Source organism: Dermochelys coriacea, chromosome 8 (genome assembly GCF_009764565.3).
Source record: "Dermochelys coriacea isolate rDerCor1 chromosome 8, rDerCor1.pri.v4, whole genome shotgun sequence".
Lineage (NCBI taxonomy): Eukaryota > Metazoa > Chordata > Testudines > Dermochelyidae > Dermochelys > Dermochelys coriacea.
The window spans coordinates 37,401,878-37,414,000 of NC_050075.1; the positions used below are offsets into that span (position 1 = coordinate 37,401,878).

The 12,123-nt window shown below is 55.4% G+C and overlaps 1 protein-coding gene across 1 annotated transcript in view; it reads right to left on the minus strand.

Moving 5' to 3' along the window:
• LOC119859909 overlaps positions 1 to 12,123 on the minus strand; it is a 40,951-nt gene that overhangs the window by 3,995 nt on the left and 24,833 nt on the right. Inside the window, exons 7-15 of the mRNA XM_038412752.2 lie at positions 10,503 to 10,585; positions 8,866 to 9,003; positions 8,048 to 8,161; positions 7,354 to 7,484; positions 5,691 to 5,908; positions 3,943 to 4,026; positions 3,342 to 3,432; positions 2,823 to 2,989; positions 421 to 570 (exon numbers count right to left, since the gene is read on the minus strand). Of these exons, the coding sequence (XP_038268680.1) occupies positions 421 to 570; positions 2,823 to 2,989; positions 3,342 to 3,432; positions 3,943 to 4,026; positions 5,691 to 5,908; positions 7,354 to 7,484; positions 8,048 to 8,161; positions 8,866 to 9,003; positions 10,503 to 10,585 (1,176 nt within the window). The remainder of the gene's footprint in view (positions 1 to 420; positions 571 to 2,822; positions 2,990 to 3,341; positions 3,433 to 3,942; positions 4,027 to 5,690; positions 5,909 to 7,353; positions 7,485 to 8,047; positions 8,162 to 8,865; positions 9,004 to 10,502; positions 10,586 to 12,123) is intronic.

Here is a 12,123-nt window from a genome sequence, read left to right on the forward strand (position 1 = left end):
CCCTAGAGCTGGGGACATGAGCAAGGGCCAGGACCATCCCTGGGGTCGCTGCCACCACAGCCTCTCAGATAGGGGTTGCTGTGCAGTGGGAGAACCCATATAAGATACTGCAGATTGGGGCAGCATTACTCTACTCCAGGGATCCCTGTCCTAAGCTGCCCTACCTTTCTGCGGTGACCAGCTCCCAGCAGGCAGAGCCTTCCTGTGCCTGCAGCCTTGGAGTGTGGCCCCTGATGTCACTGCAAAGTGCCCACTTTCCTCACTCTGCACCGGCTTGGCTGGCTGCAGCTCTGTGCCTTGCCATGGACACCTGCCCCCACCTTGCCATCTGGGACCATTGCTCTTGGGCCTCTTTATTGCCTCATCACCCTGTGTTCTGCTCAGTCCCAGGTCCCCGGTGAGGGTCCATTCCCCACTCACCTCCTGGTTCCCTGCTAGCTCCTCCTCCAGTTTCAGCAGTTCCTGCTTGATGAGCTGCTGGTGCTGCTCCCGCAGACGCTGCCTCCTGGCCTTGGCCACAGCAAACTGCAGCTCCAGGGCTGGGTGCTGCTGAGAGGCCCAGCTCCCCACCTGGCAGAGAGCAGACATGAAAAGGCACCCAGGAAGTGACTCTCCTATGCAGGCTATTCCCAGTCACAGTGCTGGGGTGCAGAGAGGGAGCTGGGCAGGCAACCTGGGGTCCCTCTGTGTTGGCATTTGCATGCTTGGGAGCACTGGAGGGTTGCATCGAGTGTTGTGCCAGAGGGGCCTTGTCCTAACACCACAGAGAGGCAAAGCGGGGAAGAAAGGGGTGGGGACGAGCCTGCCTGTCCTCCCCAATGAAATGCCCTGGGGGTTTCCTGAATGGGTGACAGGGTGGGGACAGAGTGGGTGCAGGGTGGCTGAGGGAGGGCAGAGGGTTGCAGTATAGGGTACAGGGCCGCTATGGTCTTCTTCACCTCCTGCACATGTGCAGCATGGAGTGAGTCATGCATAGCACAGGGCAGACACGATGTGGGATGGATGCAGCACAGGCAGGACACTCTGAGCCCTTTATACATCTCCAAGGCACACCCCCAGGAGCTCACACCATCACCAGGGCCGGGCCGAGACAGGAAGCTCAGCTGGGCTCAGGGCAGAGGAACAAGCTGTGACTCACCAGCTTTCACCCTGACCCCATCCCCTCCTGTGACTGCCCAGTCAGTCCCCTCTGTTCTCTGGTCATGGAGCAGAGATTTCCCAAGGCTTCTCCACCCAGCTTCAGCTCTCAGCCTCCCTGTAGTAGCCTGTAGGAGGGCTGCAGCCCAATTGCTCTCAGCAGGAGGGGCTGTAGGGACCAGGATAACTAGTGGGGGGAAAGGCTCTCAGAATTATTGCAATCCCTGCCTCTCCCAGCAGGAGGTGTAAGAGCACCAGCTCTGCATGTAGCTTCTCCCACCTGGAGTGGCTATGGGACACAATGAGAGTGGGGCCCAGCTGGAGATCACAGTGTCCCAGCCCAGTATGGTAGTGCTGGCTGGGCAGAAGATGCAGTGCATTGAGAACCCTTGTGGCAGCAGCGGCTGGACTATATGAAATGTAGTGAGAGCAGCTCTCTTGGAAAGGTCAATCCAAGCAGAACAGCAGGGGGTCGGTTCCTTTCCAAAATCAGACAGAGAACAGTCAGCAATTCTGTGCCCAGCTGGGGCTCCTGGCAGTCTGGCTGAGGGCTGAGCACGGAGCCAGAATGGCTATGCCTGCAGCCTGGACAGGCTCCAGCTCATTAGAGCTACACAGTATTGGGGATTTTGGATGATGCATGAACCCTGTGGCGGGAGTCCTTGTGTTGGGGCCTAATCTTGCTTGGGTGATTAAACACCACCTTCCTGAAATCTCCAGACATTTCCTTTGGCTACGTTGGTCCTTGTCACTTCGCAGGGCCTGAGTCTCCTCTCATATAGAATGGGGTAAGTCAAAAGTAACACCATGGAAATCCGCAGTCCAACACTGGGGTAAGTGAGAGGAAAATTGAGTGTCTAAATTGTGTCTAAATTGTTGTGTAGCGTTGCTGTGTGCAGATAGACAGCTGCCACATTACACCCCAGAGGTGACTTCATTGCAGCAATGGTATATGTATTGTTTGTGAAGCGCTTCGAGTTCCTGATGGATGAAATCCAGTCTATAACAGAGGATAGTAGTGGGGCTGATATCAGTCGGGAAGAAGAATGGCTCCAGATAAACCATTTTTCCACAAACACTTGTGGGCTGTGAAGAGACAATGGCAGGATGGGAAAAGGCATTGGAGACAGAAGATCTAAGGACTGTAGGCCCTCCCGCCCCTCGCTCAAGAGAGGGGATGGCTGTAGGGGAGCTGTTTAGGGGCCCAGACTGACACTCAGGACCCACATAGGAGTTCAGCTTGTCCAGTGATCATTGGGATGGGAGGGCTTTTGGTGAGAGATGTGTACAGACTGCCTGTCGTTTTAAAATCTTTTTTCTCTAACGCTTTGTTCCTCCTGTTAAAATCAATAATGTTAAAATAAATAAAACATGATCCCCATGTGCCCCTGGCCACAGCCTGCTGGAGGGAAGAACTGCAGGTGCCTGAACCCCATTGGACCTGCAGGGTAAGTACAGTTGTTACACAGGCTGCTCTAGCCCAGGGCCTACCCTAAGAGTAGGAGAATTGCAGGATCCCACCCCAGGAGAGGGGAAGGCCCAAGAGGGAGATGCAGCCAGCCCTGTGACCATGATGTAAGTCACAGCCAGGGAAATCAAATCTGTGCAGCCAGAGAGATCTTCTATTCCAGGCTGCCCTGCAGTGTCCATGGGCCTCTCTCCTAGCCCCAGCGCATCGCACTCACCACGCCGGTCACACTAGCAGTGCAGGTTGGTTCCTGTGTTCTGCTGGCTCCACTTTGCAAAGGCTTCTCCCCTGTCATTGCACCCATGCTCGGGGAGATTTGGCCAAACCATTCAGGGCTACTTGTGGCAGCTTCGCCTCCTTTGTCATTACAGAGGGGAACAAACCCTGCAGGAAAAGAGGGAGGGGGATCTGCAGGGGAGGGGATGCTGGGGAAAAAGAAGCAGAACCCCCAACACAGCCACACAAGCCCCTCTCCCAGCCCCACTTCCTCCCCTAAGGAGGCCCAGACCCGGAAGTTTCTCCACTGTGGATCCCCTTTACAGCATGCTGGGCTGCACCAAGTCTTGCCCGTGCCATCTCAGCTGGTATGGGGTGAGGCTGACTTCTGAGGAGGGGCCATTTTCTGGATATTTAACAAGTTATCTGAGCCCTCAGATCATGTTAGCAGCCAGTGCACTCCCAGGGCTAGGCAAGGACAGACCCACACCTGGGACATCTCCATCTGGCTTGGGGTTACCTCTGTCCAGGAACTCTTGGCTTCTCAATGTATCTATCAGCACCTGGTTTGTAATCTGCTCATCCCTGCCCGGCCACAATGGGATTCGACCCTGTCGTGGGACACATCAGACAGGGCCCTGTTAAAGCTAAATGGGGCCAGGATCCACTGTAACATTGGGGACCTCTGACAGAGCAGCCCCTCACCTGTAGCCCCGCCCACACAGCCTCTGCTTCCCAGCCCCCCTCCTCAGTGCCCCCCAGCGATGAAGCACAGCCATCTCGAGCTCATCCCAGCCAGCAGCTGGCCAGCTGTGCAGGGCCCCAGCTGCCCAACCCCTGACTCAGTGTTGAGTGTGAGCTTCCCCTGACTGTGTGGCCCAGATTTTGAAGATGGTGCATAAAGTGCTGGGATGAGACCCAGAGCTGTCCCAGCAGGGAGCTGCCTGGTTACTGTACAAGCTAGCTCTCCGCTTGGCTTGGGGATGGGTTCTGACTTTACCTGCATCACTTATGCCTGCCCCTATGACTCTGCTGCTAGGGGAAGGGGATGTTCCTTGCCCTAGCACGTCCCTGTGCCACTGCTCTGCACCTGGAGGGCAGCGATCAGCAGCTGGATTCACCTTGGCTTCAGGATGACGGCTCCCACTTCCTTCAAAAGCCTCTGACGTCTCTTTCTTTTTCTCCCAGCTCTGGTTCTTCAGCACCTGGAAAACAGACCCAGGAGACCTCATTGTGCTGTGTGTAACCACCACAGGGACCATGCTGTCCATGGGGTGCAGCAAGCCAAGTCCTAGGTGAGGCCACCATCCACAGCGCCTCCAGCGTCTGCTGCCTGCACAGCTCTGGAGATCCTAACCCCCTCCAGGCGACAAACTCTCCCCAGTCTCTGGCTAACTCCTGCTGCCCTCTCAGCCCTGAGGAGAAACAAGAGACACCTGGGGATGCTTACACTCAGGTTTACAAGACAAGAGCTTTATTTCTGTTCAGATTTAGGCCCAGAGTGTTACAGCCATGTAACCCATGCCCATCCGTCTGCATACATACTGCCATGTGGCATACACACATAACTAAGCATACACTGTGCTACCAGCAAACTGGTGCATCTACCTATGCTGCATCCACCCCTAGAACCTAGTAACTTAGTCAGCCCAGAGTCCCACACCACTGGCCTGGCACATGGCTCTCTTCCCAGAAGGTAGATCGGAACATTATTATATTGCTGTCTGGATGGGTGATCTTCCTCCATCCCAGAATGCATTGTGTGCTGCTGCCCCTGCTGAAGCACTGTGGGATAGCTGCCCAGATTTCCCCTGAATGCACTAGTACAAGCAGGGGCAGTAGCTGAGGATAATAGAATCATAGAATTGTAGGACTGGAAGGGACTTCGGGAGGTCGTCTAGTCCAGTCCCCTGCACACATGGCAGGACTAAGGATTATCTAGACCATCCCTGACAGGTGTTTAACCTGCTCTTAAAAACCTCAGAGTTTCCACAACTTCCCTAGGCAATTTATTCCAGTGCTTAACCACCCTGATAGTTAGGAAGTTTTTCCTAATATCCAACTTAAACCTCCCTTGCTTCTTTATTTTAAGCCCATTGCTTCTTGTCCTATCCTCAGAGGTTAAGGAGAACAATTGTTCTCCCTCCTTGTAACAACCTTTTATGTACTGGAAAACTGTTATCATGTCCCCTCTCGGTTGTCTCTTTTCCAGACTAAACAAACCCAATTTTTTCAATCTTCCCTCATAGGTCATGTTTTCTGGACATTTGATCATTTTTATTGCTCTCCTCTGGACTTTCTCCATTTGTCCACATCTTTCCTGAAATGTGGTGCCCAGAACGGGACACAATACTCCAATTGGGGCCTAATCAGCATGGAGTAGAGCAGAAGAAATACTTCCCCTGTCATGCTTACATCACTCCTGCTAATACATCCCAGAATGATGTTCACTTTTTTGCAACAGTATTACACTATTGACTCATATTTAGCTTGTGATCCACTATGACCCCCAGATCGCTTTCTGCAGTACTCCTTCCTAGGCAGTCATTTCCCATTTTGTGTGTGCAGCCGATTGTTCCTTCCTAAGTGGAGTACTTTGCATTTGTCCGTATTGAATTTCATCCTATTTACTTCAGACCATTTCTCCAGATCATTTTGAATTTTAATCCTATCTTCCAAAGCACTTGAAACCCCTCCCAGCTTGGTATCGTCCACAAACTTTTAAAGTGTACTCTCTATGCCATTATCTAAATCATTGGCTGAGACATGGTTGTGTTGTGAAGAATGGTGCACAGCTCTGGCTAGCCAGCTCGGGCACGAGTGTCCCAGCTATGTACAGCTAGATATGCAGTGCATCTGCTTCTCCCACCTGCAGGTCCCTCAGCACTCTCCTCAGCTGGCTGATCACACTCTCCTGCACTGTTCGGCTGCTGCTGGAGAGGAGCTGGGCCCTCAGCTCTCGGATCTCTGCCCTCTGCCTCCAAACTGCTTTGGCAGGATCCCAGTGGGTTGGTGAGACCTTCTTGGTCAGTCCCCTCACCTGCTCAGCCAATGAAAGGGCTGACAGGATCTCTTCTCCAGAGGCATCTACAAGACCAGAGAGCATTCAGCCACGAGGTCTGCTGGAGCAAGAGTCAATGTCATACACTTAGAGACTAGAGAGAGCAGAGGCCAGGGAGGCAGGAAAGAGGGCAGTGGGAGGATGGGGGGAGGGGAATTTGCTGGAATAATCAGTCCAGTTAGCCATGCCTGAGGGCTGAATTACAGCGGCAATCCCTACAGACCAACATGAAGTTACTCTCCCCAGGCTGGCCATGCAGGGACTGGAGGCAACAGCAGGTGTGAGCTCTGGGCAGTCTTTCAGACACTGGTTCCCAGCTAACAAGCTGGCACCATGCTCTGAGCAGCAGGGAACTTTCCTGCCCTCCCAGTGGCAATGTCAGACCATGGCCAACTTCTGGGGAAAAGATTGGAGAGATCACAGGCCAAGGACTGGGGCATCTATCTGGGATCACCAAGAAATGGGGCCCAGGGACCAACATGGGACAGGACTCTCAGATGTTGGGGGAGGGGGCTCTGTGGTTGCTGCATGTGAATGCAAAAGCTCCCCTCACTAAGGACATGGCATGACAGCACATCAGGTGCACCCGGGATGGCAGAGATGAGCTGCCACGGCACAGACAGGTGCCTGGCGAGCAGACTGATGGAAAGCCCTGAAACAAACTCTCTGCCTTTACTTTGCAGAGCATCTTTCACCCTCACTGCCTGGATGGTCTCTGCAGCCACTACATTACAGTGAAAGGGGGACAACCACTGGGGGTCAGTGCTTCTGTCCTGCCAAGGGCTGAGATGAGCACAGAGCTGCAGGGAGTCTGCTGTAGAGGAGAAGGCTCTCGCACCCGCAGGGGTGGGGCTGCATGATGTGGGCCCCCAAAGCCAGAGCTAGATGAGTGCAGAAATGGCCGCGCAGAGACACAGGGAGGCCTGTGGAGGGAGGGAGAAAGGAAGCAACCATTTCCCAGGCAAACCCCTGGGCATCTTTCAGTGCATGGCAGAGTCAGATGAACACATTGGCCTTTGGAGCTGCTGGCACTAATCCCCTCCACTCAGAGTAGCCTGGGGCCAGGGGTTAGCCCCAACTCATGCTGCGCAGCACTAGGCGGTAACCCCCTCTGTCCAGAGCAGTGCAAGGGGACGGGGAGCGTTAATCCCATGCCCTTCTCACCTTTCCTGACTGGCCTCTAGCTGTAGGATCACAGAACAGGCCAGCATGGCTCCTTCCTGCTCCACCCAGAGTCAGGTGCTCGCTGTAAATCTGCTGCCTCTGGACTGGGCTGTAACCCCAGCTGCAGGCATGTCCTGGCTGTGCCCTCGGGGAGTCTGGCCAGCAGATGGGGCGATTCTGCTAACTGAGCGTGGGTGTTCCAGGGTCTGCCCAGCAGGGGGCAGACTCAGCACCAGTGCATGGACCCCAGACACCAACCCCTGCCCTGGGGCAGAGTGGGTGTAATGGGCAGTAATGGGGCAAGTACCTGGCAGGGTCAAACACAGCAGCAGGAACGTGAGGTTGTTTCCTTCTAGCATCTGCTTGAGAATCCAGGGGAGGAATCCTGCATCGTCCAGGAGCTCACCAGGAGCCAGAGCTCGGAGCAAGGGTGAGAAACTGCAGAGACACGGGACACTGGGTGTGAGAGCCCCACAGGGGCAAGGGCACAGAGACACAACAGCACACCATTATAATCATTATTATTATTAATTAATGTGAGACTCAAAGTATAAGGCCAAGGGCCCAGCACATAGGCGCCCAGGCTGGGTGGGGCTGGGCTATCTCCAGGGCTAGGTGCTGCTGAGGAAAGGTGGGTGAAACTCTTGGCTGTTTGGACACCATGGTCCTGGGAGGGAATCCCTTCCTGCCCCCATCTAGTGACCAGGAAGGCTCTGTACAGCACTTGGCACAAAGAGGCCCTGATCCTGGCCAGGGTTTTTGAGTGCTATGGCCATGCATATAAATAATAGCAAAGCAGGGGGACTGTGAGCCCTGGCTGCCATTGCTGCTGCTGCTCATATACCAACCTTAGCCTCTTTTCAAACATATGGAACTATTGGTTTCATTATCCTGCAGCCGTGAGTTCCACAGGACCCATTGACCATGGACAAGCCATGGCTGGTGCCCAGGAGAAGCAGCTTGGACTGCATGTCATTTCCCCACCACCACCCTGTACGTACGGCTCCACACAGGGCCCGGCCCCTCGGGGGAACTCCAAAATCCTGACGGCCGAGCGCTGGCACCTGCAGCCCTCCAGCTCCTGCTCCATGGTGAGGGTGAACAGGCTGGCACATCTGGGGAAGGCAGAAGGGTGAGAGCATGCGTGGGGGGCAGCTGCTCACCTTCCCAGGAACCAGGGGGCAACAGGCTGTGACAAGCGGAAGGGCCCCTTCCTTGGCAGGCTCCCTTGGTGTCGGGTTGTGGCTAAGCTGCTGACGCAGCAGGACCTAGCTGAGTCAGTCCTACTGCTGTGATGGCAATTGAGCAAGTTACCACAATTTCCCCTCTAGGTACACGCCTTGGGAGCTCGGCATGAAGACACCATGGCTTGTGGCTGCTTCTGATGGAGATGCCTTGGAGCTTCTCTGTCCAGGGGGCTGCAGGATCTACTGCCCCAGGGCCGAATCCAGCTCCCAGGGGCCAGAGGGCTAGTGCTCAGATCTTGCCAACAGCTTCTCTACCTTCTCCCCTCCTGGGCTTTGGGAAAGCCCCTTTGGTACCATTTCCAGTCCCCTTCTTCTGCATGCACAGCCCTTCAAGCCCTGGCTGGGGACCCTTGGGATCTGTCCCTGAGCTCTCTGAGATGGCAGCTAGCCAACCCACCTGTGCTCTGGAGAGTTCACCCAGCTAAGCAGGGCCAGGTCTGCTTGGGAAGTGGGTAGGAGATGGCCAAGGAGCATGCAGGGTCCCTTACAGAAGATGTGCAGTAGCAGTCCTAGGGCCACCCCCCCAACCACTATACACACCCCGGGGTGCCCTCCCCTCCTCTGATTCTTACGTGTCTGCATGCTGCTCCCTCTGGGATTGCTGCAAACACCCTTGGGACAGTGCTGGACTGTTCTCCAGCCCCCTCACATACAAGTTGTAGGCAGCTGTAGAGTTGGACACAACAATTTCACTTGCCTCTTCCACCATCCTAGAAACAGAGAGCCAGGAGTAAGAGGTTCTGGGGGAAAGAGCACAGGGAGGGAACCAGCACGAGTCGCCCATGGGGCAGAGCAACCAAACCCTCTGGATCTCCTCCCCTGTCCCCCTCCTACTTTGGCCCTTGCTCTGGAGGGACTAGCCCTGTCACCCCCCATTGCAGCAGTGCCTGGCTCCATTCTAGCCCAACCCCAGCCCACAGGATCAGCTCTCACCCCAGCCCAAGAGAGGGGCAGTCTCTGCTGCCCCAGGGGAGAAGCAGTTCCTGTGCAGACTGAGAGGCTGGCCTGGGGGGGATCACCCTGGGTCCTACCAGACCACATGATGAGTAGAGATCTGGGCCACAGGCTTGTGGAGTCAACACATTCTCCAACATCAGAATACCAAACCCCTCTTCCCTCTTGCAGCTCATCACCCAGGCCTTTCCTCCCATCCTCTGCCCTGGCTAAGGACAGGGCACCTCCTCCCCCCATCCTCCCAGGCTCAGGCACCATTCCGAGAGCAGAGCAGCTGCTCAGTGGCCTTTGCAGTGCCTTGTCCCTCAGCCCCAGGCAACTCGGGGATGGAGTCCAGCCTCCTTCCACTGCAGCCTTAGTGCCTCAGTCACACTTGTAGCAGGAAGCCTCCCCATCCCCCCCTCCAGATGCCACCAGTCAAGCTGCTTTCTGCCTGCCCAGAGCCGGGCTTTGCTGGGTGGTACTATCAATGGGAGCGAGCACAGAGCAGCACAATGTCCCCTGGCTGATGGTCATGGCATGTCCCCCTTGCTGCCAGCAGCTGGGAACAGGCCTCTCCCAGCCAGCCCCCAGCCCATCCCCTCTCCACTGGCCTCTATCCAGCTGCAGGCTTGTCCCTGAGTAAATGAAGTGCTTTAGAAACAGAAAGATTCAAAGCCCCTGGGTGAGGAAGGGACAGTGTCTGGGTGCTGGGTGGGGTTCCTTCCAGTTCTGCAGTGCACCCCTACTTTCCTGCACTCCCACCCCCAGCTCTGCAGTGTACCCTCTGCTGTCCTGCGCTCCCACCCCCAGCTCTGCAGTGCACCCTCTGCTGTCCTGTGCTCCCACTCCCAGCTCTGCAGTACACCACCCTACTGTCCTGCACTCCTACCCCAGCTCTTCAGTGTACCCCAATCCTGAGCCACAGTCCTCCCCACCCTGTCTCTTCCTGGGCTCATAACAACTCTGCCAAAGGTGCCCAGTCCTGGCCTGCTCCATCCCCCACTCTCCTGGTCCTGCCCTCCCACCGCCAATGCTCAGTCCTGAGCACTATTCCCTATTCCAGTCCTGACCACACACACCCCAGTTCTGCCGTGGCACCCCAAGCCCAAGCTCCACATGCTCTGGCCAAGGGCAGTGTGTAGCTTTCAGAGATATTGTTGAAATCATCCCCACACTGTGTCCTTAGCACCCCTATCACCCAGCTTGGTGCTGGGGACTGGAAGCCTCTTGCTAATGCCCTGGGAGAAGCAGGAATGAGGGATCAGGTACATACAGACCCAGCGGGGGGACATCCAGCACATGCAGGGCTTGATTTCTGTGGGTGAGCAGGTCCCAGGCGTTTCCATCTGCACAAAGCTATAACAAGCAGCATTAGTACTGAGCAGGGGCCATCCTGGGCTTGGAGCAAAGCTGGCACTGGGCTGTCTGGGTGGGGAGTGCCCCATGGCGAGGGGGCAGGAGCCCAAGGCGGTGCTGGGAGAACACGCAGTGGGCTGGGTGGTTTCACACAGGGCTCCTGGATTATGGGGCTATTTTAACAATGAGGATTGCCTGCGATGCAGGGAGCCAACCACATGACTCGAGTGAGCCCTGGTGCAGAGGCCTTGGACTGGCTCTATGCCCAGGTGGGATCTCACCCTTGACAGACTATACGTAGTGAGCTGTAAAGCAGCTGAACTGGGAGCCTCCCCCTTCCTGGCGGGCTGGCTCTCCATGGGGCACGTGCAGGGGTGTGAAAGGAAATTGATGGGAACTAGAGTTCGGTCAGCAATGAAAGCTTGTATCCTGCCCAGCATCACAATGTCACTGAGGGTCTCGGGGGCAGCACTGCCGGGGTTTGTGTGTAACTGGGTGGGGCTGTGGCTGGGGACTGCATGTGTCTCCAGCCAGTGCACTGAAAACCTGTGGCATCCCAATAATGTGGGGTGGCCAGGGGGAAAGTGGAAGAGCTGGACACATCTGGGGCCTAACCCACATCCCCACTGAAGTCAGTAATTCACCAGGCTTTGGATCAGGCCCTTGGAGGGGGGTGGGGTCTGTATTGTTATTAGAAGTCCTGGCTACACTTCTCCTCTCTCATTAGAACACCCTTGGTAAAGCTGCCCCTGCTCTAAGGTCACGGAGACCCTGCTACGTTTTCGCTGTGAGCCTTGGCTGATAAAATATGGTTCCTGCCTTTCCCGGATTTCTCCCCTTCTGCTGGCTGTGAGAGTGGGAAATGAGATTGTTTCCCTTGGGAAAACACCAGAAGCTCCCTCCCTTTCACTATGGCAAGGAATGATGGGCAGTTAATCAGCTGTCTGTCTGAGCTCCTGGCCTTGGACTGTGCTGCCCACGCAGATCCGATTGCAGGACCAGGACTCTGCAGAGAGGTAGGGGTTCACCCGCACGGATCCGATTGCAGGATTAATGCCGTAGTTCCTTCTTCCAGGAGATGGGGGAGGAAGTTAATACAGAAGCAGCCTGTCCACTCTCCTTTTCATAAAGGAACATTCCTGGGAGCCTCTCTGAACGGAAATATTTGTCATGGTTCTTTGGTATTGACGTACACAGTGATCCATGCCAACTGTTCTGAAGGGAAGGTTGTTAGGCAGCTAGCTGTCCAGGGTTTAGCAAGGATAACAGTATTACAGCAAACCCAAAGAGCTAACCTCTCCACAGCCCTGTCTGGAGGCATGGCCCAGGCTCAGGTGCTGGCTCCAGGACACAACAGGTTGTACCCCTCCATTCCTTTGCTTCTTTTTCTTTGTTTCCTCTTTCTGATGTTTAAATTCAAGGCACAAACCTGCCTTGAGGCGGCATCGTCAGGGGGCATTCAGACCCAGGAGAGCCAGGCAGGGGATGGTTCCTATGCACCAGGCTGGCTTCTGCACCCACAGATTGGGGTTCAGAGC